Source organism: Synchiropus splendidus, chromosome 18 (genome assembly GCF_027744825.2).
Source record: "Synchiropus splendidus isolate RoL2022-P1 chromosome 18, RoL_Sspl_1.0, whole genome shotgun sequence".
In the NCBI taxonomy this organism is placed as follows: Eukaryota; Metazoa; Chordata; class Actinopteri; order Syngnathiformes; family Callionymidae; genus Synchiropus; species Synchiropus splendidus.
In genome coordinates, this window is record NC_071351.1 from 6667278 (window position 1) to 6695117 (window position 27840).

The 27840-nt window shown below is 49.7% G+C and overlaps 1 protein-coding gene across 5 annotated transcripts; it reads right to left on the reverse strand.

Moving 5' to 3' along the window:
* Positions 1 to 42: 42 nt before the first annotated feature.
* Positions 43 to 27525, reverse strand: hdac7a (histone deacetylase 7a). 5 transcript variants are annotated; one of them, XM_053849110.1, is made up of 26 exons: positions 25266 to 27525; positions 24890 to 25181; positions 17603 to 17666; positions 10108 to 10287; positions 9951 to 10041; positions 9378 to 9498; positions 9219 to 9313; positions 9033 to 9155; positions 8302 to 8411; positions 7856 to 7957; positions 7588 to 7753; positions 6750 to 6955; positions 6277 to 6480; positions 5967 to 6198; positions 5767 to 5900; positions 5575 to 5695; positions 5454 to 5503; positions 4980 to 5087; positions 4216 to 4271; positions 4027 to 4114; positions 3837 to 3956; positions 3441 to 3538; positions 2297 to 2415; positions 2012 to 2227; positions 1805 to 1937; positions 43 to 1742 (listed from the first exon to the last, which is right to left on the reverse strand). In XM_053849110.1, the coding sequence occupies exons 4-26, from the start codon at positions 10252 to 10254 to the stop codon at positions 1691 to 1693; spliced, it is 2892 nt and encodes a 963-aa protein (XP_053705085.1). In that variant the 5' UTR covers positions 10255 to 10287; positions 17603 to 17666; positions 24890 to 25181; positions 25266 to 27525; the 3' UTR covers positions 43 to 1690. The 5 variants fall into 5 exon arrangements, with proteins under 5 accessions (XP_053705085.1, XP_053705084.1, XP_053705086.1 ...); XM_053849109.1 differs by having other exon boundaries at positions 24890 to 27525; XM_053849111.1 differs by lacking the exons at positions 24890 to 25181; positions 25266 to 27525 and adding an exon at positions 18249 to 18470 and having other exon boundaries at positions 7856 to 7951.
* Positions 27526 to 27840: the final 315 nt, after the last annotated feature.

The window sequence follows — 27840 nt, forward strand, 5'->3', positions numbered from 1 at the left end:
CACACACACACACACACACACACACACACACACACACACCCTTGAAAAACATATAAAACAAAGAGAACCAAGAAGGTCTCACCCAGGCAGGGAACAACAAGCAGCAGGCGCCTGCAGTCTGGACCCAGGAAGCAGATAAGGAGGACAGCTGATTGCAGGATGGGTTCCAGCTGCAGCCCGGAGGAACGTCGACAGGAACTGGAAACAGACAACAAAATAAAAGCCCATCAAAATGGCTGACAAAACTCCGGAGTAGAGTCACACGTTTCCTACTTCCTGCTCCTCAAACTCAGTGGGGAAGTGAGGATCGGACACTGACCCCAGTTTAGAACGATTTTCCCGTCTTCTTGGTGCTTCCATGTCCAACATGTCCTGTGCCTCATTTTTCTTCAAACCCCAAAAATGTGATGAAAAAGAGACAAACAAATAAAAAGATCAGCTGTAAAAGACAACATTTAAATGCCGCCACCAAATATTCAAAGATGAATAGAGACATAGAAACACGATCCATCCATGTTTTGGAAACATTTTAATGGAGGGAAAAAATATCAGTACAAAATAGACCAATCTTTCTATACATACATGTGGTAAGAAATGCGAGCTAAAACATGATAATGAAACAGTCGCTCCAGTTAGTCACTGGTCACCCATACACGGACGAGCCACGGCAGCAAGGCACGTGTGTATTTTGGTCTGGAAACACCTATGTGCACTGTCACATACACGACGACGGCCTCAGTAAGAAGCAGGAGGCGGGTCTGGCCTCTGCGTAAGACGTCTGGGGTATTACACACATTTACAGTGTACATATAGTGTATACAAGGGTGCCCCAGCTGGGACACGTCGATAAGACACGGGTCAGAAGAGTGAGAGCACCATCCGATATGAAGTAGCCCAGCGGCGGCAGAAGAAGCTCTGAGGTTTCTGAAGACCAAGATTGTCAGGAGATTCACACCCATCACTAACTCTGTAACTGTGTAAACTGACTCTATACAATCACAGTTGCGGATTTCAGCTTTTGTTTCCATGGGGTTGTGTTGTCGTTGCAGCGCAGAAGGTTATCAACCTTCTAAAAGAAGTGCAGCGCGCAGGTTTAGTGAGGCCACAGGTTCCGCAGAAGGCACTGGCGGTACCCTGAAGTGGACTCGCAGTACTGCTACCAAAGACTGGGGTCAGTCGGGAAGAAGCGCTCGGAGCTTCAACTGGCCAACAGTGAGGTTCTAGCTGAAGCTGAAGCTTCGTTGTTTTCTTCAGACCCAAGTGAGTTCAATGTGAATCCAAGGCACTCGACGGTGACTCTGGCTTAAGACATGAAACAGCAGTGAGGAAACCCATTCTTCAACTGTCAAGTACAAAAAGCACTGCATTTTGGTCAATGCTTGTCTGTTAAGTGAGTCTTCATAAGACATTGCAGTTCAAATCACGTCTCACTTTTCCCAGAGCTTTGGAATTTCATTAGTTTCACATTCTGGAATGCACAGTGCAATAAAAACCACAGTTGTGTCCTGGTGTCCGCTGGCCCGCCGCGCTGCTCTCTTCTAGTGGTCACGCGCGCGCGGCCACTGCACCAGGACAGGAGTGTTGCTGACGCTCCCTCGGAGTCAGAGTCTGGCGCAGGCTCTTTGGTGTGTTGGATTGGAGGGAGTCAAGGCGTGAGGTGAGAAGGCACAGCGGCGGCAGAGGAGGCGCTTCAGTGGAGGAGACCCTGCTGGTTGTCGTGCTCCATCGGCTCCTCCGGAGGGCTGGAAGACAAGAGGTTCCACATCACAGTCCCAGGGCAGGAGCCTCCGTCTCCTCCACCTACCTCTTCACAACGCCCACAGAAAGCGAGGCCAGAGCGTTGACGGCATCCGATTCCTCGCAGTCTCGTCTCTGTGCGGCGCGGTAGGAGAGACACACTGACCCACCGTGCGCCTTCACGCTCGGCCAGTACTGACCTGCCGCACACAGACATGAAGTGGGTCAGCGTTCACGCCGGGCCGCTGGCGCAGACAAGACAAACGCTGCTCACTTTGAACCTTGATGACGGCCTGCAGAGAGACCACGGCGTTGGCGTTTGGCTTCTGGGTCAGAACCTCCTCCGGCAGCTGATCCTGACGCCCCAGCAGGGCGGCGACACAGGCTTCAGAGGCGTCGCAGATGGCCGTCAGGTCATGGCCGCCTTCCAGAGACAAAACCAGACGCCCGCCGGCCAGTGACATCAGCTGCTGCGTCAGGAAGCCGAAGCCTGGGGAGACGGAATCCTGTCAGTCAGAGGAGACAGACCAAGATCCTAGTCATCAGAAGCAGCACTCACACTTGGCTGAGACCTTGTACCCTCCCAGAGGAGCCGGGTTCCCCTCGGCAGCGTCGAAGCCGGCCGACACCAGCACCACATCGGGGGAGAACTCCTGAGCCACCGGCATCACCACTGCTCTGCAGTCACACAGCAGACTGTCAATGGCCGTGTGGAGCAGCAACATGCGAGCGAAACATCAACACACACAGAAGTTCGGCTGCAGGAAACCTGCAGAAACCGACTGCCTCCTGTGGCAGCACAGTCAGAGACGACTCTATCCTCTGTGCTATTGTCTTTTGGCAGCGGGGGGAGGCTCCGGGCGGCCTCTCGGCAGAGTTCAAAGGCGAGCCCAGCCAGTCTGTTTCCCATTAGAGGCTTGTCACTGACAACACGGAGAGGAAAACCAGTCCATCTGGGATCCATTTACCTTCATCATTCCGCCCGGGGACTTTGGAGACCTCCTCGCTTACACACACACACACACAAACACATTCTGTTGTCATGACTGGATGCAGATGGACAGCATGACCTCATCCCCGAAAGTGTGGACGCAGAGATAAAAGGGATCATTCCTCTTCATGAGAGAGAGAGAGCAGATTTGAAGTGGAGGGAAGTTGACGCCATCCTGTGCTGCGTGTTGTTTGCTCGACTGGGAAGATTCCAAGAAGGTTTTCACAGTCAGGCGGGTGCAGGACACAACACAAGCAGCAGCAGCAGCAGATCAGCTCATGGAAACAGCGGCGGCTCTGAAGATCAACCACCGCAGGAGAGCGATGGGGGTGGATGGAAAACAAGGCGGGTTGGTTGCACATTCACAGGACCAGGGTGAACATGCAACCAGGCCGAGACAGCTCCACTCTGAGTTTGGACCCGGGAAAGCTCCGTGACTGCGTGCAGTTTTACAAGGAGGCGGAAGATTGTGGGCGGGTCACCAGGCTTGTGTCTACAATCTAAAACAGGTGGTGGCCACAGGCCTATTTAGAACACAGACTGGCTGCACGGCCCAGTTGACTTGAGGAGCTTGGACAGCACTGTCGTAATGATGTCACTGTTTCATGCTGTTTCCTTTACTGCAGGTGACAACACACACACACACCAGAGCCAACCGGCTTGGTCCCATCTGACGTTGACAGTGTCACGGCCCAGTCACGTCAGGGTTTACCTGAATGCAGCCAGGTATTCAGCATCACCCATCGGCGGGTCCAGTCCTCCGGTCCAAGCCACGTTTACGTTAAAGCCCTCTCCTGCCCCTGAGCCAACCTGAAACCAACAAAGACCTTTCTGTAACTCACTGGTTTTGCATCAACAATACATTATATAAATAAACAATCCGAAACTATTCCGGGCAAATAAGAGAAAAACATGGACATTTATTTCAATCCCCCAAACAAGCAACAACAAGTCTTCCATCTCAACTTGATCCGAGGCCAGTGAGCCCACTAGGTGGCTCTCTCTGCCACTAGAACAACCCTCCCAATGAAACATCTTATCATTTCTAAGCCATGAGTGCCACCTCCTGTTTCACGAAGCCTCATCACTAGTCCCCTCTCAAACGCACCTCTGCTGGGGAGCCGCTGCCAGGGAAGAAGCTGCCATTGTCGTAGCGGTGGAGAGATATGTAGAGCACGCTGGGGTCACTGTAGAAGATCTCCTGGGTCCCGTTCCCGTGGTGGACATCCTGCCAGCCGGAGCACATGTCAGCACCACAGCAGCCCCGAGTGAGACTCACACGCGTCTAACTTCAGTACCCAGTCCACGATGAGGATCTTGCTGACGCTGAGCTTTTGCTGGAGCTGCTTGGCGGCGATGGCCACGGAATTAAAGTAACAAAACCCCCTGCGGAGACAGAAGACGCCGTGCGGTTAACCAACACAAAACAATTGCTCATGGATTCAACAACAACAAAAAACAAACAAACATATAGACGGCTCACTTACATGGGATTGGAGGGGTCGGCGTGGTGCCCCGGGGGTCTGACCACTGCAAAGCCGTTCTGCGTTGAGAACAGGACGAATAAGTCGGCAGAAAGGGAGAGTACTGCAGGTACTGCTTTGGATGAGATGCAGCGGTCGCTAAAGCTACAACAGAATCTATTGCAAACAATAAAATAAAAGAGTAGAACTTGCTACCAGAGTGTATCATTTCCATCTGAAACGTATTAAGACCGCAGTCACACTAGAGACGTCTTTTCCACTCCATTAAAAACATGAAAAACGTGACTTTGTCGATTGCTGTGTCCCATATCCCCCACTAACACTAGCGCTGGTTCTGAGCCCCCTCCACAATGAAGTGCCCTCCGACGACCGAGTGAAGTGACTGACGTCCCTAAGAATTGGGACGACGCTTCATGACGTCACGTGTAAAGACAACGTGTCATTGGCTGCCGTGCTGTGTTTTGTTTGCATATCGAGTGTTGGAGATGTTTTGGAAATGGCACCAACGTTTTTGCCACCTCTTGCATCTTTGGTGTCCTGGAAATCTATCCACAGGTCATATTCCCACTTGGTTTCAAGTCAGCTCCGGCGGTTTGAAGGGATCATTTCAAGTGGTGAACGGTGACACTGACACGTGACGCGCAGAACCCAGGGTTCAGGTCAAGACCCGGTGTTAGGGTGAGAGATGGGACACAGCCTTCCATTCCATTGTTACCCTCCACACAGTGATCCAGTCAATATGTTCAAAATACAGCAGAGAGGGTGACCTTCAGTTCGCCCTTGGCAACTCTGACCGCGAGCTCCACCACGCTTCCCGCGGCCATCCGTGCTGCCGTCGACGTGTGGGACTCGTTCCATATGGTGTCATTATCCACCTGCCAGTGCAAAGACAGATGCATTGAGTCAGTCACTTTGGACCCAACCGACACACGAGACCATCCCGCTGGAGCTCTTCTTTCAGTCTGAGCCGTGTTCTCCTCACTGGCCTGTACCTTCTCCCCTGTTGTTGTGTCACACACTTGTGTGCCAGTGAGTGACCAAACATGGCCGACACTCCTGAAGCTGGGTGCGATCATTCAGATTCCTCTGTGCTGTCAGGCCCCAAACTACAAAACACTTGACTGGCCATTTTCAGACTCTTGTCTCGCACAACTCGGCCGCTCTGGTCTAAGAAAGTCATCCTTCTAAAATGGACCTGAAGACTGAACACTTGGACTCAACAAATAATGCTTCTTGCTTACCCCCACACCTCCACACGGCAGCATGACAAACATCCGCTGGGACAGAATTCCTGAGGAGACAGACACATATTACTGTGCCATTCTTGCTGCGGCGATGCAAGTGAGGAGCTGTTTCTGGTACCGGCCAGTTTGCGGTTATCGAGCTTGAGTCTGTTGAGCGGGTTGGTGCCGTACAGCAAGACGTGGCGCTCTGAATGGACCGACTGCAGCTCCTCCAGCGTGGCCTTCCGTCCGCGGATGGTCTGCAAGGACGCGTTTTGTCAAGCAACTGAACGGGATGCTCCACGTGGGTGGATGAGAAGAGAGGTGGTACCTCACACTGCCCCCTCAGGCCTCTCTCTTGCAGTCGAGACCAGATGCTCTGAATTCTCCCAGCATGCTCCGGGTGACTGCTGTTGTCCCCACATGCACACTGGTGCTTGAGCATCTGAGAGTCGTACAGGAGGCCTGCAGAGACATGGTTTAGCACCTTCACTTCACACAGTCGGACACAGACATTTTTGTCCTATTCACCTGTCGTGAAGCGGAGTTTCAAGCCTCCTTCCTGCCCCGCCAGACTCAGGTGCTTCTCTGGAAGAGACAGGGAGGTGGAGGCTGGAGAGGACTGAGTACGTGAGAGCGGCCGGTGAACACTGAGAGCGCCGCAGCCTCCTCGACTGCCGTTGTTTCGGAGCATGGGCACCGCCAGCGTCTCCATTTGTCGATGGAGCTGCTGCAGCTGCTTCTGCTGCTCCCACAAAAGTGACTGCAATAAACCGCAGCAAAGAGAACCCACTCAATACTGGAGTCGTGAGCTGACCGAAGGTGAGCTTGGCTCCCCAACCTGGTTCAGTATGAGAGCGTGCTGCAGGTGGAGTTGCTCCTCGTGGCTCTTGGAGGCGGCTGGCTCCGCCTCTCTCAGAGAGTCAGCCCTCCCTCTGCTCTGATAGGCCAGCTCGGTGGGCGAGCTCCCTCCACCGTCTTCTGGGTACATGTCCTCCGAAGGGATCTGCTGGAGCCTCGGCTTCTCACTCGACTTGGACATGAGCTGCACAAACAACGGACACTCGATTGTGCGCAGGTCTTGTGAAGAAGTTGTGGGTTGAAAACAAAGGGTTAATCACTAGTTCTGAACCTGTCTCACACCTATCCTACGGTGAGTTGTCTCCTGGAAGACCAAGGCCTCACCAGATGCTTGAGCACTGCTCTCTTTTTAATGCCAAAAGCCAAGCCAAAAAGCTCATGTGCAAGTTGAAGTTCAGGCAAAAAAAAACCAATGCAAGTGAGGTGAGTTTCCTGCCGCAGAGCGGTTCCTACCTTTCCAAGGTGAGTCTGCTGCTTGAGTCTCTCCAGTAGTTGTGTGTTGTGATGCTGCTGCAGCAGATGTGAATGAAGGGCCCGAGTGCTCTGAGGAAGTGGTTCTGACCGAGTTCTGCTGAGTGGCTTGTGGCCTTGAGTAGCGGCCGGCGACAGTTGGTCTAACGGCGAGTTGAATTGCACAGGGACGCCGTCGAGACCTGGAACTGCGCAGGAAAAAAAGCCTTTGGTTTTTACCTTGAATGAATTGACTGTTTCTTTCTTTCCTTTTAGAAAAAAAAAATTATTTTATTTAATGTAGCAGTTCGCTCTCCAGACAACACGGAACCTTTGTAAGGTAGGAGTTCCTGCTCCACTGATCCCACTGATGCACAAGACACGTGGCAGCTGGGATGAGAACAACAACAACAAACATGGAGGAATCCCTGAACAAAAGCAAACAAAAGCATCTGTTTGTTCAGGGATGTTTTTCACTCCACAATGGCCAGGGCTTCCACTACTCTGAATGTATTGTATAAAATTGAAATTCTGATACAAATACGTTCAAGAAATTAAAAGAGATTTAGTTGAAATAAGGTGATATAAAAACTTGAATATATTTATTGTCAAACTGATGCAAAATAACCAATATTTTATTGTTTAAATGTATGTATGGGTCCATCATTTGATTCAGTAACATACCAAATTCATTCACATTGAAAAATGTGGCATTTGTATTTAGATTATTTTTTTAAGTTGAATCCCATCCCTAATTTCAACATGTAACAACTTCAGTTTGAAAATACAAGACCAAACAGATCCACTAGATGGCAATGTGTGTGCAGTGGAGGGGCCTCACCAGTGAGCATGGGGGAGCGCACCAGTCCGGAGGGCTCCAGGATGATGACAGGAAGGTGAGGGTTCACCTGAGCAGCCTGCTCCTCCCGGTTCAGCTGGAGGAAAACCTGTGAGCCTGCGGCCGCGACCAGCGGCACCTGCCCCACGTTCAGGAGCTCTCCGTCAGCCTGCACAAATCCAGCCACACACCTTGGTACTGACTCACGCAAGACTCCTGCGGAGCACTGACCACTGGAGACAACATCTCACGGGTGTGAGGAGCAACGTACCCGGGCGTGCGCTGGTAACCCCAGTGTGATGGTGGGCAGAGTGGAGGGGCTCTGGATGGTGAAGTTGGCTATAGTGCCGTCCCTGAGCAGCAGCTTCTGCGCCTGCGGGCCAAACAGCCATGAGTTCATTCAAACCAAAGGTGGCACACGTCCTCCGTGACAACAGACCAGTGGCTCCTGTGATTAAATCAATGATGCACGAGCGTGTGGAGCCAAGCAATCGCCTGCGCCGCTCTTTTAAACATGTCATTAGTCTGGAGCGCAGCACGGGAAATGACAAACTCTGAGGGGAACTGTGAGGTGCCTCCTCGAAGGAGGAGGACAACGTGACCCAGGCGGGTTTGAGCTGACAGATGCTGCGTGACCTCGACGGCGCAGAGAAAGCCACATATACATCCCAGTCAAGTCACGGTCAGCGCGGCTTTTTCTGACACTCTGGTGCTGACCTCATGTGAAAGTCCGCCAGCAGAGGGCAGTAGTCCATTCTCGTTGGGGAGACTGTCGTTGGGGGAACTGCACCCTGAGACCGGTGTGCTGCTGCTGCTGGGCGAGGATTCTGGAGGAGATCAAGCAGACATCAAATAAGACATAAAAAAAAACAAGGACAAAATACGACACAAAAACAAATCTCATGAGATCTTCCCTGGTATTTTAGTTGCAAAAAAATGCATTGCTGTACTGTGGAGAAATGTTCACAAAATAAACCAGTGGATCCAAAGGATGATACCATGAGAAAGAATGACATATACACTAAGAGGGAGGAAAAATACATTTGAAAACATTCGGAATCCCTTTATATGTACACATTAAAGGTGTTTTTGTTTATTATATACTGTACATCTCATGTTTCTTATGACTTGGTAAAGAAGACAATCTTGTTTTTGCTGAAGATATTGTCTGAACTTTGCATGAGAAGCAACGGGGAGGGTGAGAGTTCAATACTGTTGTTATTTGTCACTTTGTGTCTATAGAAATGACTTTATTTTTTAATTGTAATTTCGATAAAACTGTCATTTTTTTATTTATTGTTTATATTCTACTTTGTTATTGTATTTTTTCCCGTAGTTTGTGTCTGGCAATATTTTGAAATAAAAAAAAAAAGAAATTAAAAAAATGGTGTGTTCAGAGTTTTAAAAGCGGTATTTTTTTTTTTTCCTTCTCGCCGTGTGAGACTCACCCAGTGTGTCGGGGACTCTGTGTTTGACCGTGGCAGGGGCGCTCTCTTTGCGAGTGAGCGGGCTTTTGCGAGTGTTCAGATGCTTCTTCAGTTTGTGCTTCACTTTCAGGTTGGGTTCGGACGCTGAAAACATGTCACAGGTCTTGTACCGTCAGCCCACTCCAGCACTGCTGCATGAAGCCCTACCTGCTCTGCGGAGCGGCGTCCCCTCGGCACCTTCAGACGGAGGGGGGGAAGTGACGGCGGGCTGGGAGGGAACACCGGGGTCTGGGCCCAGTTTTCTGTCAGCACAGAAACGTTCAGTGAGGGAGGCGTTTCCTGGTTATGGAGCGTGAAGGTGGTCACCTGTAAGCGACTGGTGTCACGGCCAGGGAGTTGGAGTTGCTTCTTTCCAGCGCCGCTTGCTTCTGCTTCTTCAGAATCACCTCCTGGAGTTTTTGTTTGACCAGCGAACTGGCGACAGCACCTGTCACACACGTCAGCCATGAGACCCGTTTGCGACGCTCCACTGCAGCACGACGCGAGGAAGCGCCGCGTCCCAAGCTGCTCTTATCAGCGCGGTGTGTGCGCGTCTCATGAAGTGCACACTGAGGTGAGAGGAGGTGCCCACGTGTTCCGAGTCAATATTGACCTCCAGCACCAGAGATACATTCAAATTCCACTGTTGTGGGTTATATTTCGGCAGCAGAACAGGACAGGCATAGTATCAGCTGCACTCTGCCTCATGAGACGAATTTATTGTGCGAATTAAACCCACTTTATTTCTATCTATTCACAGAAAGGCCAGATGACTAGTTCCAGCCGAAGCTCAATAGACTTGCTTTAATCGATTTGCTTTCTTCCACAGCGCAAACTGCGAACCCTGAAAGAGACGGGAGCTTATATGTCATGGTTGAACAGGGAGAACGGCGCACTCACTCTGTTGACTCTTGTCTTTGTGCTTCAGCTGCTGCAGCTCCTGCTGCTTCTCGTGATGCTCCTGCTCCCACCTCCTCTGCTCCATACTGAACTGAACCCGCACACAAACGGGTGAGAACTCGGGGTCAAAACAACAGCGGATTCCACTTGCTTTTACCCGTATGTGCTGGTGCAGCTGCTGCTGAGAGAAGGTGGTGCGGGGCTGCGAGGGGAAAGGGCTGAGAAGTAAAGGCGGATGCAGCGGGGTGAGAAGGGCTGTGTCTGAGCCAGGCCGCATCCTCCGCTCTCCTATCCGGAGATCCATAGAAAGCAATGCACCGCAGACGCCCCAAACAATCTGAAGGAGCAGGAGGAAGAGACAAGTCATTTATTTATTATGATCAAAGGAAAACGCCTCACTCTGCCTCACCCAAAAACCAGTTGCAGTTGGACCCAGGAGCCTGTCACTTTACCAGAGCATGTGTACTTGTGAGTGTTGCTTCTGCAATGTCACCGCTCCTCCATATTAGGAGCGACGAACGCAGAGACTGTCCGGATGCCGACCATGACTGGAACACACACTTATTCTCAGCTGTGACACAATGGCCAACAAGGCCTTTATCACAGGGATGAGAACAGTCTGACAAAGGCCGCGACGCAGGCACGTAGACGCTACACCAGCGTCTCTTCTTCCCTCCTCTCCGTGGGTTATAAATAGCAAAAAGTGAACCTACACAGGGGCTATTGTTCCAACATCTGAGGAGTCATCCAGTGATGTCATCGAGAACACATTTAGACATGTTTACTTAGAAGAGTTCCTGAACTTCTCTGGAAGCAATTTTTTCGTCGAACGAAATCCGAGTTTAAAGCATCCACGCCACCTGCGAACAAGCAGCGGCATGAAGCTGCTGGTCACTGCATGACACATCAGCAGACACATGGGAGGAGACACAGACGCTCGTGTAAATACTGAACAGGTCTGACCGATGACAAACAAAATAGTCTGGGCTTGAGAGCAGGATGCAGAAAGTCCAGACGACTAAAGGTGAAATGTTATCTCACACCGAACAGAAGACACAGGTGAAGAAGGGTGTCGCATATTACAAAGTTTCTTTCAGTTAAACACGACATCAGAGCGGCACGGAAAAATCCTCAAAAAGATGTTGAAGCCCATTTAAGTAACTGGATGGAACTGCTGATGGAAACACAGGAATAGATCAGAGGATTGCACAAGACTAACAAACCATGTGTTGAGCAACAATCTCCGCCATCGTGAGACATTTGGAACTTTTCCTTAGAACATGAGGCTCCAGTCCACAGCAGAAGTGAGGGTGAGGTTTGCTTTGTCGAAGTTTCTCAAGTGACATTTTTAGGTTTTCTCATTTTTTGGAGTCGGACAAACACGTTCTTTCCATTGAAAACACAGTCATAAAGAGAACAAAACACTGAATAAAAGTCACTTGAGCAGTGGATTCAAATGAACCCAGTCACAACTGGAAGACAGATCGACGTCACGTCAAGCGGAGCACAACAGTTTAAAGGGTTTCTTCTGTGTCACACGAGTTTAGAGCTGTAAATAAGATGAATCTTGGTGATGAAACTGCCAAGACGCAGGCCTCAAACAAGACAGGCAGGTTGTTCAGCCATGACAGTCAGAGTCCTCCGGAAACAGGCCGTTGTTATGTCACCGGTAACACAAAGCCAACATTCTACCGTCCACAAATTTAGTGTTAAGACTCTTATTCTTGTACGTAAACCAATTATGCAGCATTTCGCTGGCAAAGGAGAGGGGTATTATTCAGTGAATAAAATAAACAAATTCCTCAGTGACAGGAAGCGAACTGCTTGCTCTGAAGTCCTGTCTGACTAAATGGTGCGCAGAGAAAAAGTCGCCTGCAGTGTCAGCGAGCGCGCGTGTGTCTCAGTCGGCGAGGAGGTCGATGCATAATGCAGCGCGGGTCAAGTTTCCCAGGCCTCGGCTGGTTTTCCGTCACCATCCTGGAGCAACAAGTCTATGTCTTAGATTGTTCCGTGTGCCAGCGCTACGATGAGACAAGAAGAAAGTGGGGAATTTCCCTGCCAAACAAGAATGACAGCACAAATACACATGAGCTACAGGATGAAGCCACGATCACATTCAACACCATAAAACCCAGACGCGCTTCTGCGCCTCGGATCTAAAATTAGACACCACTCCACTCCCTTTCAGTCATCTATTACTTGAGGCAACATCCTCTTTTCAACTCCCCTCTTTCGCTTCTGCGCAACAGATAATGCTGCCAATCGCACCGCGCGACTTACAAAGAATTTGAAACGGAAGAACGATTTCGGAAGTGATGACACATCCAGCCGCGGATGATCATCTCCAACTGAACTTGGGTTGGTGCGTTTCGTGCTGGTCAGCAACGGCAGTTGGAAGACGTGCAGCCAGTCCGCACCATTGGCAGCAGGGAGCGTAGCTGTGGTAACAGGGGCACCGCGCCGGCAGGAAGTCAAGTCTATAAAAACACAACAATGAGCGAAGCAGGGTGGCTTCCTGTTTAAGAGCTGAGTTTAGACTTGCATTTCCTCAGCACACTCCCAATGCTGCCCTCACAGATTTTCAGCACAACATTCCCGGGACGCTGAAGGATGAAATAAAACAAGTACATTTGACTCTATAAGCCAAAGTCGGAGCTGAAATATGGCGCAGGGAAAGAGCGTACTCTGCATACCATCAACACACACACACTGGAAAAGTGCACTCACCCCGCGGACTAACTCATGGATTTGAAGCGTTGTACATGTTTTTCCGATTGAGAATCCGCAGCCAATTTCCCAACATTTGCCTGTTCAGCTGACAGCAAGGGCTGTTGCAACAGCAGATCTGCTTATTTTAGACTCAGGAAGCTCTGCGGTGAGGCTTTTCTTCAGCACGGACTGAGTTATGAGTTGCAGAAGAGTGACCTCTTTTCAACAGTCATCTGCTGGTGGACCTGACAGTCAGATATCAAGATGGTTTTCTGGCACGCAGAAGACAAAAAAATCCAGGGAAATTCTGGTCATTTTTGACTGTGTTGGATGAACATCTGCATGGACTTCCATGAACTAACTCATGGATAACAAACTCCCAAAAAGACGCTGTCTGATGGCTCGGCAATGCACACCATCCAACCTGTGTGTGTGTGTCAGGCAAAATGAGGTCACAGGACTTAAACAAATGGAACTTGTGTGAAAGACGTGGCGTCTTTCAGAGGCGCTTGTTTGTTTGTTTGTGTGAAGTATGAATGACATACTTGCTCCAGCTGTGCTTCAGTGCAACAGGTGCTACAGGAATCCAGCCAGTCATGCGCCTATTTACATCACACACACGCTGTACCCACCTCAACATTCCGAGAGTCCCTGTCATCTTTGCCGTGATTCATTGTTACAACTTGCCTGGAGCGCCAGGTGTGCGTTTGAGCTGCACACTCCGCAGCAATGTCAATACAGACTGAAGAAAAACCGCGCTCCAGATACACCTTCTCAGGAGGCCTATTTCTGTCTTTTGAGAGGCCTGACACTGGCGCTGAGCTTCATTTCGGGGGGGTGACAGAGACTATGATGTCGCCAGATGAGAATCCCGCATCAGCCGCCGCGACCAACGTCTGAAAGAGTTTGTACTGACACTGAGACGCGCGCAAGTCTGCTTCTCTTCACTCTCCCTCTTCAAACACATTCTCCACATTTCACAGCACAGATAAAGCAACTCAACGCCGCTGCTGACTGAGGCCTTGCACTCTTGTTTCACCTGCTGCTCGGTGCGTTCAGGCTGGTCGTGAGTGTGTGTTTACGTCGACGGCATGTCTGTTAGGCCTGACGTCCGCACCACAGTGTTCTGTGTCTTTTCAACTGCAGTTGTCTGAGTTTGGAATACGTTGTGCAATCCTCGCTTTCAGAATGTCCAGATGCAGCATTGCTGCTTCCGTTCCCGTCAGGCTCTTAGTCATTCCCGGCGCTCCACAGGATGTGTGGAGAAGCTCAAGTGCAACGAGTCCTTGCATTTGCCGTAAACGCACAGGCGCAGGCAGAACACTTGTGTACTGGAGCTCTGAGCTAAAGTGTCACCAGCCTGGTCAGAGGAAGCGGCCTCATGAATATGCACAGTCACGCCCGCCAGTCTGGGAGGAGAAAGAAAGCATTAACATTCCCGCACACGCTCGGCTCGGCCCCCAACACTTGTTCCCTCATGACACCATTTATCTATTAAACATCGCTTTCCCAGCCTCCAGGAAGCAGTTACGAGGCTTGAAGTGACTTTGGCGAACTCGATTTAACAGAGTCACGAACCGAACACGGACGCATTAGTCTGTTAGTCATATAGACTCCCACGCTTTTGACTGAAGATGAAATAGAAGGCAGTTTGAAAATAAACCAAGAAGTGAAATGCTTTCACTGAAACTAAGTTAGCTGTAACTTCAGTTGGGTCTCGGGCTTGGTCTCGCCCTTCTCACTGGTCCTGGGCTCTGTACGCTCTGCTCTCCACACGTCTGCAGACGCACCACGTCACACTGTGGTGACGGAGATGAAGAAAATCCAAGTTGTTTCAGGTGACTGTTCGCCAAAGAATCAACTGAAAACAGATAATTCTGTCATCCATTCCGCGCGGGATGGTAGCCGATATTGGCCAGTATCGGTATCGGTATCGGGTCCGATCCAGAGGGATTTCATTTACTCTGAACTCCGTTCAGGGAAGCTGGAACTTGGGGTGGTGACAAGTCTCCCTCCGTCTGACTAGAAAATCCGACGTCAAGCGACGTCATCGGGGGCGGAGCTGCGACTGTCAGCTGGAGCCAAGGCCGCGGTCACAAACAGTCCATTTACACGAGCGGTGAGTGAGGCACCGGCAGCGGAGAGTGGTCACAAGACACAATGTCCTTCAGCCGATTGTTCATACGGAGGAACACGCCATTTCTGACTTCACCTTCTGCACAAACTTCATCCACAAGCGTGAATGAAGAGAGTCCTAACAGGAAGTAGTCGAGCTATTACTATTTGATAGTGGTAATTACTGCCTCATGACATGTCATAGCCTCCCGTTTAAATCCAGCAGACAAAAGGGTTTTTTATGCTCCAAGCCACGTCGTACAGACTGACACAAACATCGATGTGAAATGAACACGCTCATCTGTCCCTTGGACACGAAGAGCTCTGGACGTCACATGAGACACAAGGCAGTTTATTCAAATGAAAGAGGATCACGTTGCAGCAGCGGCTGCAGGATCCGCCTCAGTGGCCTCGGTGATCTGGGGTGAACGCCGCCAAGTGTTCGCCAAAGGTCTGAGTGGATCGATCAGGAAAAGAAGGTCAAAACACTTGATGGGCAGCATCAGGAAGCAGAATCACGCTGAGGCTTTCAGATGTGTTTTTCTTACTGTAGCCTGCACACATCCTCTTTTTAAGCAGGGACTAAGTCAATAACACAAAAGAGAAGCTGATGAAACAGTTGTTTCCTAGAAATGCTGATCACTCAATAAATAACCTCCTGTTATCTGCTTGTGAGAGGAACATCTCAGCCCCATTTTTCTTAAAAAAAAAAACAAGTCAAAACCCTGGATTTTTATTCACTAACCCCCCAAAAAAAAAGAACCTCTGGAAACACCAGTAGTAAAGTGTGACTACATGGTGTGTGGCTGTGTGTTCAGGTGGGTGAGAAAGACGTCTGCGGCCAGAAACAGCAGTCACCCAGCTGACCGCAGCAAGGAGCCTTTGGCTCAAAGGTCAGTTCACATCACCGATGAATGTGACTTCACGTCAACAGAAAGCAGCTGGCGTGGAAGAAGGAGGGGACCGACTCACGACCTCATTGAGAGAACATAGCATTAACCCCACACAAAGTGATTTCCTGATCCGAGCCGCTGCACAATTGAGCCATTTGTTCGGCGGCTCCGAAATAGCCACCGCCCCCTTTGTCGTCTACTGTTACCAGCGTGGCCACCACAGCCGCCGCGCAGTTTGTCTGCACAGGACCTCACAGAACCACACGATCCGTCCGAGTGGACACAGTCGATGATATTATGTTGGAGCTGATGGTGATACCGGAGCGCGTCTTGATATCAAAGCGTGAAGAAGGAACCATTCAGCGGCGCAAAAACCACAACACGGGTCAGGTGACATGGAACTGAAAAACAATTCTGTGAGAGGGAACATGATCTTAAAAGCAGCGAGGACGCTGCTGGCCACGTCCCCCGACCGCCCAAATTCCTCAGCGTGGGGCCGAAGTGGCCCAGCAAGGATTAGTGCAAGTGACATGAATCGTATGTTTGCGGAACACAGCTGAAGCAAGACTTTCAAATCCCTTTGTAGGAATTACAAAAGGATTGTGGCCTGAGCTCACTTGTTCCAGAACCCTCACTCCCAAGTGACTGTACATGTGAGGACCGGCGGCGGGGGGGGGGATCTGAAAGAAGCAGGTCTGAGCAACCTTTGAGATTCTCCAGCTTTCACGGGTGGCCCAGGAAACCAACACCGCTTCAGTGAAACTGAGCCGCGGCCCCTTTAAAAACACACTGAAAAATGGCCGATTCAGTTCAAATTTCTGACAAACATCTGAACGTTCACATTGTTTTGGACTGGATCAGGCTTCCAATGGTTGAGATGAAATATTAGATCTCTGAAAACCAGTAAAAGTTTAAAGCACTCTATGACGCTGCATAAACCAAACAAAAAAAAACCCTCAGTTTTTGATGAAATCAACGCCACAACAATAAAAAAAAAGCAGGTTCTGCAGTGAATTGGCTGCAATGATTTCCTCTTTTTCATTCTTAGAGAACTGGTTTGACCGAGTTGCTCACGCCGCACACAGTCAGCTGAGCCTGGCACACAAAGAGCCAGCGGCCATTCACAGAGCGGCGTCGATCACATGCTCGCTGCACCGAGGAAAACTGGAGTAAAAACAACAAAGCGCTGACTTGTATCTGAAGGGTGGAAGAGCAGCTCGAGGTATCGCCGGCTCACAGGGAAGGAGGATTTCTCATGGCAGTCAGCACTACCTTTGTTTACTTTTGCTGACGTTGCCACGATGACTTACATAACGGAAAGACAATGGAGGGAAACCTGCCATCAAGATAAGAGTTTCTCTGAATGAAAATGGAAACCTGTCTCCTTGGACGTGAACACAGCACGCGTCCGAAAACTGGGATTCAGAGAGTATAAACGCTCTAAAACTAAATGTGAGAAGTTCACTGCCAAAACAAAAAGTCAACAGCAGGCACAGACTCTTTTATCTCCTGGGATCTCCCTTCACTACCAGTAAAATACCAGTCAATTTCCGTCAGCGCTCATCTGAATGCTGCACCAGGAGGGAAAAGCTTTCATACTGTGTTCTCAGACAAAGTCAAGTTAACATGCTGCATGGTGTTTATTGCGACACATGGAAAACGCACGGCTGTACAACCAGGCCAACACCTGTTCTGTACTTTACTGCTGTTTCTCTGAGTCCGACGGCTTAGATCAGGGTGGAAAAACTGCTGTCACCACAGCCAGAGTCCAACTCGTGCGTGAAAAACCAGGGACAAGCGAGGGTTCACTGCACTCGGGCAGCAACAATGTTTCAATGCTGACAGCTGTGGTCCAACATTAACAGGCCTGAGTTAAGTGTGAGGAACCATTCAAGGCACACGGTTGCTTTTCATGACAGGAGATGCATGACTCACTATGAAGCACACCGTCCTTCAGGTCGCTCTTTCTTTAGGATCTTCCAGAAGGAGGGGGTTCCATCTGCGGGGGCAAAAAAAAAACCAAGTCACTCATCGACTTATTTTTTGTCGGCGTTCAATGATCAACTTCACATGGAAAAAAAAACACAGCAAACAAAATGATCTACAGCGCTTCATGCGGAATCCAGGCGGCACCTTTTATACCACACAAAAACAAAGGAAGAGCAGAAAGATTCTCTCCACAGCTGCTCTCATCATAGTGTCACTGAAGTCAGGGCAAGTCAAACTTTCACACCTGACCTGGAAATACCCTTGAATTGAACAGTGTTGAGGCCTTCATCTTATACAACGACCCCATGCAAGAGATGCCAAAAACTTTTCCAACATTTGCTTCAGGCGATTCCGAGCATTTTGCAACCAACAAAAGAAGGTGAGAACCAACTTTTTGTGAGGTATAAAATAGCATTGAAGCAACCAGAAACGTTTGACTTTCCTGTACAGTGTCGAGTGATCCAAACCTCCTGGTGACGACGCGCAGAAGTCACATTAAAACCGAGGAACACACCTGCTTTTCGGCATCATCTGACTAACTGGGACCCACGGTTGTCGGCAGCAGAGAACAGGACACGAGAGCGTTTCCTACCATGACGCGCGGGACCTCCCGGAACGTCCATAAACACGGAGTTAGTCCGGCAAGAGAAGAGTTTGCGCTCGGTATTTCAGGACTGAAGTCCTCGGAGGGGATGAGGATGTTGTCAGCAGGATGAAGAAGGCAGGCACCGCGGGTCACGTGACCGAAAACCGCGCCCCTGCCAGACCGGCCCCGCCCTCTCCGCTCCCACCCGCCAGAAATAGACAGCAAGGCGGGGCCAACCAAAAATAGACTCGACTTCAGCCGCACATTCGCAACTATTGTTTCGTATGAAGAGTCAGAATCAGAATCAGAATTTATTGCCATGGTCAGTGGGGGTTCCACCCACGAGGAAGGTGCTTTGAAATAAAATAAAATAGTTAAAAAGCTAATAAAAAGCTGTTCAACAAGTGTATTTATTCTGGACAAGAGGCATCTAAGATGCAGTGCTGTATTAACAACAACAATGATCATATATAAAAGCATCATGCAGGTGTTCATTTTGTCATTGAATGAGTCATAAAACCTCAGCAGTTTTCACTTTGTAGATCACATAGACTTAACCCCATTTATTTTCCTGTTTATTTTCCAACTGGTCCGACTACTTTCAAAATTTCCACCTGTTCAATGTCAAATTAAATGTGCTCGAATAACGAGACCATATTTCTCTGCGTTGAAACTGGGGTCCAGCTCCCAGAGTTTCAGCTGATGACCTCGACACTGTGGCTCCATCTGCTGTTAAACCTTGCGCACCACTTTGGCGCTGCACTTGCGACTTGCTCAAGCGCCAATAAAATAAACAATGTCTTTGTCTGCAGAATTTACATTAGCTCGACTTGCTGTGAAAGTGGGGGAAAATAAGTGTAGCGACTTGAGATGATACAGTTTTAGTTTGCTAGCTGAAATGTTTTGGCAAAAATCATAGTTTCCTCTGGCAGATGTTATTCCCTCATAGTGCAATAGAAACTCTCATAAAATATTAAACTTCCTTACATGTGTTTCCTTTTTATAACATGTGTTTAAAACACTCGAAGCACAATGACCAAACATCCACCAATAATAATGACCCGGTTATGTTGATGTCTTCATCCTATTTAGGCTTGTGGGGACTGGCAAAACTGTCCTCGTAAGTAGGTGTGTTTCCAAGAATTAGTCCAGTATCTCTTTGTCACATCGCTGGTCAGGTGACCAGTCGTGGAGGAGTCAACCGGGGGACTTTTGGTTCAAAAAAAGCCTCCAGAAAACCAGTTGGGCCCTTGTCAGCCGCTTCGAAATTGACTCGGAGAAATGTCAAAGATGGATGGATGTCTAAACATCCGTTGGATATGAAAGGCATGTGTGCTGACAGGAGGCCTGCTCGCATGTGTGTGTGTGTGTGGTTTGTCTATTCAATGACACAATCCACCGTGCTGTCTGAATCACATCCGGTTTCGAGTCAAAAATAACAAAACCACAGAAAAGCAGCAGCGCAGGCAGCGATAGAAAGGGGAACTTGTGTGCATTCCCACATGCACAATCACGCTGTCGAGCAATGCTGGGAGCAGCTCCCACTCCCAACTCAACACAGCCACGAATATATCCCCATATTCTTCTGCCTATCAGCTGGGGACAGTGAAGTGAGGAGTCTGGAGCCAGTGGGTTTTGGATGCTGAGGGCCAGATGGTGCCGGCCGACAACCTCCAGACAGACGCGCTGCCGCCGGCGACACACATAAAGGAGGTTTGAGGAAATTGACGGAGAGGACACCGGAAAAAGAGCCTGCGTTTGGAATAAGGATGGAAGCAGCTGGCGAGACTGTGGAGCAGTCTGTGGCGCTCCCTGTTCTCCAACTGGCGCGTGCCACCGCTTCCTCCGCCTGAAGGTTTGCAACCAATAAGGCTTCACATGGAGCGGAATACGGCAACATATAGACGCCAGGATCAGGTCCGTCTGTGACGCGCCACCGAAATGAGTCGACGTCAATGGTGGCACGTCGGTTTCATGTTCTGATGAACAGGGACAGAAAGTGGAATCGATGGAAAAGCCACTCGACGACTGGTATGAGTCAGAGGGCTCGCAGCACATGCAGAGAAGCATCGCGCCGACCTGTGTTGGGGTTTTCCGTTTTCCAACTGGTGTCGCTTGATCGTTTGAAAACCAGTCTTGTGACCTGACGCGCACCATTTTATGGAGGCGGAGAGGTGCCGAAGACACAGTGACAAACTTGTTCAGAGACTGGAAATGCGCTTGCAGTTCACGCCAATTTCCGAAGTATCGCACGGAAAAGGGAGGGGACCAAATCACGGACGTGATCTGGAAGTGGCTGCTGGAATGTTCCAGCAATCGCAGGCGACGAAATGCGAAAAAAATAAAATGTTTACAAACTGTAAAAACACATTTACAATCTGCACTTGTGAAAAAAAATGGTCTGCTCAGGAAGTTTGTAAATTTGTTTGAAATGTTGTAAACGTGTTGCGCTATTTGAACATTTGTTCCAAGAGTTTGTCACTGTGTTTTGCACCACTTCTAAAGACTTGAAAGCGATTTCTTCTCCGTCATCCATGTGTATTTGGATGAGAAAGACGGATTTTGGGATTTCTGGAATTGCTTGCTGAGATACTGGTGTAATGGCCGCACCTGAAACTACTGCTTGACTGAGACTAGACCAAGAGGGATGTTTTAAAATGCCACAGGCTCATGAGGTGCTGCTCCTCAGCGAACAAGCAGCAGGCTCGACGCAGGGCAGCGACTCTCTCCCATGGAAATGAAGAGGCTTGAAACAGCTGGCGGGCTGCTCCGCTCGGCGCTGGTTCGCTGTTAAAAACACGGCACATGTGGCTGTGTAAACACGAACCAGCTTTACTGAGGAGTGTGGCCCTTATTTCCACTCATGACGAAACACTGAGGTCCCAGTAAGGCTCTTTAACAGAGTTACAGAAGGAGCAGCCGCTCTCTGTAAAGATGTGCGGCCGAGAAGAGGAAGGAGGGGATGAAGAAGAAGAAGGGATGAAAGCAAAGGAGAGGCAGAGAGCGCTGCAATAATGTTTGGCCTCGGTCTATCAGCAGGGTCCTTCCCCTCAAGAAGCCAGCAGGAATGCCAAGAATGCAGCATGGAGAGACAGCAGGAGAAGGGGAGAGAAGCGCAGGGTGGAAGGAAAGCGGAGCCTCTGTGTGTCGGGTTCGGGCTCTGTTGCTCCCTTCATGATGGTGGCGTGATGCATGAACCTTCTTCCGTCCGCTCAGCCTGATCGATCCTCTGTCAAAGGTCATGAGGGAGTCCTGCAGCTTAAAATGCTCAAATCCTGCCGGTAAGTTTCGTTTTGGTTTCCCACTCACTCAAGGGGCGAAAAAAAAGGCTATATGGATTTTAAAAATAGCAATCGTGTGAGGGTCAACGTGAGGCTTCACACTTGACCACAAACCTCCTTTAGCGCAGCATCACAGTGTCTCACACCACACCAGTAAACTACCTGCCTCTCGGCTCATCTGGTCCATTACTATCATTATTATTACTATTATTATTATGAACCACTGACCTCGCACTCGACTGCAGAGGTCCTTATCGCCCGGTGGACGTTTTATGTTGCAGACAACAAAGAGAGAAACCATGGCAACGGCAGGAAAATCCCACCAGCAGAGCACATGCACACACGTAAACAAACTCTCTCACAAGTCGAGTCACATCCTCTTCACACCCACTGGTTTGGACCGCAAGAGGTGTGAGAGATGCTCGCGGAAAACACGCAGATGTCGGCAGAACTAGCACGGCTATCTCGCGTTTCATCATTTTCTCCTCAATTTGACAAGTCAGTCACGGAAAATGAGGCGTTTAGACTCCAGCCTTAGCGCGTGACTCCGAACAGACGGTGGAATAAACATGGTTCAAGGTTCATTCAAGCTCAGACCGGGGAACGAGAACGTCCAGAAACACTGCGACAAACTGGGCATCGTCATTTCCATTCACTCATGTGACTCACGTTGAATGGTATGGGAACATCTCATCGAAATCCGAACCCCGCCCCCAATTCTTCCAGCCACAAAAGCTACAATAGCAAGCTCTTTGTGGGATGACATGACAAGCCAACAGCAAAACACATGATGTTTCAATCACCTCGTGTCATTCACACATCAGTGCTGCTCCTTAAACACAGAGCGGAGATGTTTGTGGCCACAAGACAATAAAACCTTGTGTGTTTCCCTTCTTCAAGTCAGACATGGCCGCGTTTATGGCTCTGGGAAACATTTGGGAAATGCGGCGTCTAACTTGACTGACAGGACTAACTTGAGTCTGTGCCGTGGTTCTGTACAGAGATAAAGAGTGAAGCAAACCGCACCAGAAGATCCGTTCAGCACCAGGCAAAGGCTTTCAAGGCGGGTAGGGGGGTCGAGCAGATCAAGTCTGGAGAGATCCAGTCTGAAGATCGAAGCCCCGCCTCTGGACACATCAGGAGATCAGGCCACGGCTGATGGATGGAAGCAAAGCATCACTGTCGGGCACTTGTGTTTTCTCTGTTTTCACTGAAAGGCTACACCAGCCGTCTCTGCACTGCCCGCCGTGAGACTTGACCATTGGGCAAAGAAAGAGAGAGAGAGAGACAGATGGGTTTTTCCGAGCAGGATATCCTGTTCTAAGTAGAGCCGCTGGACCCAGGCTGACCTCCTCACCCCTCTTGACCCATGACCTCTTCATCATTCAAATCACTCCCAAAACGTTTGCTCCAAAACTGATGCTCACATTTGAGGGTTCGATTCAGTCTTCTTGGATTTATGTGACAGAACAGTGGCAGGTCTCCTTCAGTTCACTAGACAGTGGAGGTTCAAGTCACCCTTCTCCATTTTGAAGTTTTAATCCCCAAATTACTGCATAAACTTGTGGGCTCAAAAGGTCCCCACAAGGAGGTGTGTTTACAAGAATTGGTCCCCACACGTGCAGCTACACAAGGAGGGACCTCTCCTGGCCATCGCCCTTTCCCCAGCCTCTCACTCTAAGCTAAACCCTCCAAAACACATGGCTCGCCTGAACCAGACTGGAACCCAGTTAGAATCACCCTCAAACTGAGGCTTGTGGGGACCGTCACACAAATGTCAGCACGAAGCAAAATGTCCTCACAAGAATCGCTAAACACGTACACACACGCGCACTATGAACAAATGCAGGCCACGACAAGTGACCTCTCCCGGTGAGTGAAAAAGACGCACATCTTCGACAGCATCAGCACCTGTTCTGCAGGAGGCATCAGTCGCTTCGAAGCTCCACCACATGAAGATCAACTGGGACACTTCCAGCGCAGACACCACAGCGTAAGAAGACGCTGTGGCTCAGGAAGAGCCTCAGAAGTGTGGGACCTGCACCTGGGCAATTCATTAACTGGAGAGCCCGGTCATCTGAGCTGGTGCGGCCTCAGCAGCTCCACCCTTGACCTTCATGGGTAAAATGGGTTCTAACAAAACACTGGCAGGAATTAGATGTCCAATTGACCAATGATCCTCTGACCTGCAAGCCCCCCCTCGGGTCACAGAGTCGAAGGGTCTACTGGTTCCCAGGTGGCTCCTCATGAAGGCCACCAGCCGGCAAAGTTCACGTGAAGTTGAGTCCAGAAAGAGCCGGTGGCTCCTGGATGAAGTGGATCCCTGTGGCCAGCAGCGAGGCTGCAGGGGAAACACTGACTTCCGCTCGCCTCTAGACAGAGGAAGTGCCCTTTATCGCTGAGAACACAGGCCACTTGGAGGCAGGGAGGGATGAGGAAGGAACACGGGACCAGTCACAGGCCACCCGCTTGTATTGGCCGGGAAAACAGGAGCTCTCCACCTGAGAAACGCAGGATCCATGGGAGGATTCCCGCTGTCATGTGGTCACCCGGGTGGCTCCTGAGCACACGCCGGGACACAGTGGCTTCTCTTCCCATCACCTCCCAGAGTTATTCAGCAAAATGGCGGTGTATTTAAAGAGCGCTTTCCAGCAGGGTGTGGAGCTGCTCGAGAAGCCGATGGAAAAACACCATCACAACTGCATCCAGCTCGTCTTCGGTTGAAGTGGCGATGAGTTCAAGAGGGAGAGAAAGTGGGGAACCTCCCAGAACACGAGACTCTCCCTCCCTTTGTAAACACCCCCTGCCTTCCTTCTCCCCTCCAAAAATCTCACTGTTTTTTTTCTTTCTTCCGACAATGTCCCTGCTTCCCAGAGACCCCCTCCATTCCTGCCATTTTCCAAAGTCAACACATGCGAAACGCTGGGCTGACTCACTTCCACTGTGGGTGGCTCTGTTTCCAATTTTCTCACCATCTCAGCTGCTCGTCCACCTCACCGAGCCAGAGCAGAAGGGAATATCAAAGAGGACGCGCCGGCACGAAAGCAGGAACGCGTCCCAGGTCGCTTCAGTCTGAAGGGGACAAACGTTTGGAGGATAAAAAAAAAAACACTTTTCCTTCCGACTCTTGTCTGTTTGGGAGAGCGTGGGAGCGCCCTCGTACAGCTCTTTAAAAAAAGCCACGGGGTTCACAACAACAGGAAGAAGCCGGTAACTTGAGAAACCCAGGCAGAGCCAGGGAGAGAAAGAGGGACCGAGGGCAGAAAGACAGTCAGTCTGATGGTGAAGCTTAGTTTTAAAGAGTTCTGGTTCACACACACACACACTCAACAGTGCATCCCTGAGAGAGAGAGAGCGCCGTCTTACCAGTCTGTGAGAGAAGCTCCGGAGCTCATGGTCCTGTACAGTTCAGTCCAGGGAGAGTGGGAGTGGTGCACACATGGAATATCAGTTCCCTCTCTGCAACTGTTGAGAAAGTGTCGGGCAGCAACAAAAGAGAGGGGAGAGAGAGAGAGAGTGGGGTGAGAGAGAGGGAACTACTGAGAGGGAGGAGAGAGAGAGAAGGAGAGAGAGAGAGAGAGTGTTCTACCCCGCTGGGCTCCATCGGAAGTGGAGCCACTGCCATGTGTTGGACTCACGTCTGGGCCTGGATCTGAACCTGCGGTGATGACACACACACACACACACAGGTGAGGAGCCGCGTTACAGCCGGCGAACTTCACTTCCTTTCCAGTGGCTCCACCTCAGTCTGGCTGTTTGGTCGATGCTGAACACAGGTGGTCACTGGGGCTGTTTTAACACAATGTGGCGCCCTCATATTCAGCACCTAGGGAGAAGAAGAAACAGTTGGTGACATGGCACCGGTGCAGCAGCTGTGGAACCAGGTCTGACTCTGATGGACAGGAACGGCCTCGGGTGTTTGTCCCGGCCGTGGATCAGATCCCTCCACTAGATCTTTGAGGAAAAGTCAACATCATCCAGCCCGAGCGAAAAGTGAGGCCCGGGGGCCACATTCGGCCCTTTGCCTGACCTCTGCGGCCCTCATGTGTTCTGAGCAAAACGAGAAATTCACTGTACTTTTTTTCATAATTTATTATCATTCGAATTGTAAAGCCAACTCATGAGTCATTTTCCTTTCCCTCCTTCTTTTACTTCTTTAATCTTCAGTCAGTTAAACCGATGAATCAAATACACTGGAAAAAAACACCTTGAAATAAAGGGCCACCATGTCATGTTTTCCACACAGTTATTGCAATATTTATGAATCACATACAGGGTGAGTATAAAATGAAATAGTTTGCAATTGACTCGCAGCGGAGCCAAGACCAACGAAGTCAAGGGAGCCAGTTCTATTGACATGAAACTGGGTTTGCCATTCGTGAAGCTCACTCCTGACCTCAGGTCACCCAAACACTGGGACACTAAATGGTTTGCAGACTTCCTCCTGGCAGCAGTCACAAGACGTCCCAGCAAAAGCTTCACTTCTCATTTGGATCTCGGGGACACGGCGGCGTAATCCAAGTCAGATCTGGAGTCAGGCGTCCAAAGACTGCAGGTTGTTTATCGGACGTATTCTACACATCTGAGTCCCATTTCCTCCCAACAAAACAGTGCCGTGCGCCGCTGTCACATGCACGGCAAACGTAGCCGCCGCGTGAAGATGAAATGTTTGTCCTGAAAATTCCTTCCTTACATCCGCTCTTGCTCTGCGCACTCCACCAAGGCGGGACACACAAACTTGAGCGCACATGTATACACAAGCATCAATACTCTTGGTTGCTCGGCAACATGAACAATCTGACCTATTTTCATTGTTTAGCAAAGGGAATCATGACATTACAAGAGCAACAGGAGTCAAAGTGCTGCTTATATCCTCAAGTATGGCGGTTCACTCGCCCTCAAAATAGGAAAGAAAGTGTTTTAGTTTTGTCCTTCCCTGTTCCCATTCTGACTGCACTGATCAGTTATGATCCTGAACCATGAGACTCTCCCCCCCACCCCCCAAATATTCCCGGAGCGTGGAGGATGTGGTACAAGCTGGGTCTGATCCACACGGACCAGAATGTTGAAATGGACGCAGCCAAACACTGAAAGCAGAGGAGGGGCGTGGCGTGGGAGTCAGTCAGCTCAAGTCCAGTCCAGCTGTTGCCGTCGCTCTGAGCTGCAGATGGTTTGAGCCTGGACAAGGATTTGTGCCGCCTTCTCGGGTGGAAACGCAGCTCAGGGGAAATGAGAAGATCCGCGGCGTGTCACGGGCGTATCTGGGGGAGACCATTCTGACACCAGTCACATGGGAATGACCTGGACGGAGCGCGGCTGAGACGGGCTCCAGACTGTTTTCTGGCTCCACCTTCTCTAGATTCAGCGCTTCACTAACCTCCACAATGTTTTGGGCTCAGGACTCTCGACTACCTCCAGCAGAAACTCCCGCTTTAAACAGCGTCCGAGTTCATCACCGTCACTTTATGGTCAACCTCGTGCAGCCATGTGTCGGGGAAGCGTTTTCATCCACACAAATATGGTGTTGCACTTGTGCAGACGTTTCCAAAGTTTGGTTAAAAGTCGGCAAAAAAACTCAATACAGAACCAACGTAAAATCTGAAGAGAGAAGCCGAGGCAAAGAATGGTCAGGATTTGTCTGGAAACTCTCCAAACTAGGATGAAATCATGCAAAAGAGCAGCGATAAAACACTGGTTTAAAGTAAATAAACAAACAAATTTGTGCCATGAGACATTTGAGACAAACAGCCAAAATAGCCGAGAGTCAGCCGCTGAATCTTTTCAAAAATTAAAAGGGATTTTCTCCTTTAACTGAAAAGCCGTGGCTCTCTGGATCATCTCTACACCTCCGCCATGAAATGTTGATGTTTCTTTTTGCTTAATCTTGCAAACAAACAAGTGGCTTCACAGACACTTCACACTTCATGTCCATGTAAAGAGCTTGTGTTGTCAGCACCATCACCCTTCAGTCTGTTCAACAGCACATTGTTACTCCCTCGCTGCCCTGAGTTCGTGTAAATAAAGCTGCTTCAACTCAACACCGCTGTGTCCACCGTGATGCCAGAGACGTATACAAGTGGTCCAGCGGCGCTGACTGTGCTGCCGAGTGTTGATGGCAACCACGCAGTTGCCATGCAGCCACTGCTGGGAAATGCTGAATAAAGAGACGGAACCACTGCTTCCCAAAACACGGCTAAAGCTTCACATTGTGCAGCGAACTTCAACAATGGGTTCTGGGATTCCAAGGGAGAATATATATATATATATATATATATATATATATATATATATATATATACTTAAAAAAAATAAACAAA